This window comes from Pteropus vampyrus, unplaced genomic scaffold, assembly GCF_000151845.1.
Source record: "Pteropus vampyrus isolate Shadow unplaced genomic scaffold, Pvam_2.0 Scaffold369, whole genome shotgun sequence".
Classification (NCBI taxonomy): domain Eukaryota; kingdom Metazoa; phylum Chordata; class Mammalia; order Chiroptera; family Pteropodidae; genus Pteropus; species Pteropus vampyrus.
The window spans coordinates 43921-46224 of NW_011889150.1; the positions used below are offsets into that span (position 1 = coordinate 43921).

At 65.5% G+C, this 2304-nt stretch overlaps 1 protein-coding gene across 1 annotated transcript in view; it reads right to left on the minus strand.

Moving 5' to 3' along the window:
- Nucleotides 1-2304, minus strand: part of LOC105305213 (histone deacetylase 4) — a 211788-nt gene that overhangs the window by 36484 nt on the left and 173000 nt on the right. Inside the window, exons 8-9 of the mRNA XM_023523003.1 lie at nucleotides 1619-1812; nucleotides 290-426 (exon numbers count right to left, since the gene is read on the minus strand). Of these exons, the coding sequence (XP_023378771.1) occupies nucleotides 290-426; nucleotides 1619-1812 (331 nt within the window). The remainder of the gene's footprint in view (nucleotides 1-289; nucleotides 427-1618; nucleotides 1813-2304) is intronic.

Here is a 2304-nt window from a genome sequence, read left to right on the forward strand (position 1 = left end):
CGTCCTCGGCGGAGCCAAGGCCAGCAGGCACCAGGCGCGGGCATGTACCGCACACCGCGGGTGCCCGCGCCGTCCTCCCCACCCGGGGCAGGAACAGGCCGCGTCCCGCACGCGTTTATTAGTTAGCATTTTGTATGCCCGGCAAAAGAACAGCGATGAAGTCACAGGTGTCCACCCCACCCCCGCCTGCGCCTGGCCACGAAGCGGGGACCGACAAGTCCCCCTCTTCACACGCAGCCGCTGGGAATCTCCCACCCCAGTCCCGGACGTGTCTGGTCTGATCCCTTACCCGGGTCCCTCCCGGTGTAACCCTGTCCAGACTGGAGAAACAGTGCTGATGCCTGTGTCTGCTCCTTCTCGGCTTCACCAGCTGCCCACGCCCCAGACCTCTCGCCCCCCGCCCGCGTGGGCTGAGATCTCAGCACCCTGGACAGAGACAGGGGCTCAGACCTCAGGGTGAAGGACAGAGCCCAGGCTTAGAAAGCTCCCAGTACCACGAACCCCACCCTTTAGACCTCAGGCGCCAGAAGCTGTTTGCTCAAAGGGGGCGGCACAGCCCTGCCTGTGCCTCAGAGAGACCCTAAGGCTCAGACGAACTGGAGGGGGCTGGGGAGCACCGCAGGGAAGTGACACTTCGGGGCTCAGCTAGGCCTCGGTCCAGGCACAATGAAGGCGGGGCTGGGGGGCAGCGAGGGCCCCTGGCGGCTGAGGGGTGTGAGTGGAAGCCCCTGACGTTCAGGCTGGGCGGGGAGGGCAGGTGGAGCCCAGCTCAGAGAGGCTAAGGTCCAAGCACCCGGAGGACCTGTGCGATGTCCCTTGAGAAGGGCAGCCGAGTGGGGATGCAGGAGACGGCGTGGCTGGAAATGGCCATCGGGAAGGACCTCGCAGACAGAAAGCTGAAGCCTTGGGCACAGAAGTTTATGCGAGGCTCTCAGAGCCAGCATGCAGAGGCCAGGGAGGGAGCCACAGACAAAGGGACAGAGGACAAGCCAGAGGCCAGGAGAGCCAGCGTCACACCAAGAAAGGAAGACGAGGCCAGGGAACCTGCCACCTTGGGAGGGGTGACTGAGGGGACTGGGCGGCTGCAGGCTGCAGCCAGCCCTGGGACCCGCACGAGGCATGCCACGCCGAGCTCGGAGGCACCCTTCCACGGGCCCCACGGGGACAGCTGTGCCAAAGTGTCTGCACCAACCAGGTGGGAGCAGGTGTGGGGGAAGGAGGGGCGCTGTGCCGCCCACCCGAGGGAGACCCCACAGGGAGGGACCTGGAGGCCCCTCCAGCAGGCCCGGCTCCTAAGCAGCCAGTATGTCTGCGGACGGAGCCCAGGTCCCCACACCGCAGGCCAGAGGAGAAGTGACTGAGGGGCAGAGGGCTCGGCCAGCGTCCTCCAGAACGTCCCTAAGGAAACCGGGGGGTGACGAAACGGAGGATGTCCCAGAGAACAGAGTGGGAAAGCGCGCACCGGACAGAACCTCCACCCTCACGCGTCCCCAAGGCTTTCTACTGAACTACGGAAAAAACTTACTTTGCCATATAAGAAATCGCAGGTGCCCTTCACCTAGGCACGTGGACAGAGGACAGGGACAGGCAGAGGCCGCCCTCCCCTGTGCTGACCTACGTAAGGCCTAGCTGTGGCTCCATGACCCAGGCCAGCAGACGTGTCTGCACGCGTCTGCCGTTGTCCCAGCGACCCGGGGAACCAGCCTGGGACGTCCGCCGATACACCTGGCCTGTCTCCTCCGCCAGAGGTGTCGCTTCTTCAGTCGTCCGGGAATGTCCCCTATGGCCTCTCCTGATCCGATTCAGGTCCGGCTACAGATCAGATGTTGTGTCTGGGCGACCTGTCCGAGGCTAAGACATCCCGAGTTACTTTGTAAAGAGCCTCAGCATGGGATGAGGGTCCTCCCCTCCGGTGTCCGGGGAACATACTGCTAGGTGCTGGGGTGCCGTCAGGGAGCTCCGGTGGGACGAGTGTCTGTCCCCCCTCGGTGCTGCCGGGTCACCGGTGGGGCACAGCGGTGCGGGCGAGTTCTTGGTGGGGCAGGTGCGGGGTGCCCAGTGCCACGTGTGTACCACCTGTGGGCTGCGTTCTGCTCCTTCCCGTGCAGGGCCGGGAGGTCAGGGCCATGTGGCCACCTCACAAGTGGCCGGTCCACATCCTGCAGCGTGCTCTCCCCGCCAGGTTGACCCTCGCTCCTACAGCGGCACTCCTGGGGAGCTCCCAGAGGTCGTGGGCTGGTTCTGGCGGGCCTGGCCGGGTGGGCGGGGCTGCTGCCCTCGGAGCGGGTGGGAGGCCCTGGGGCC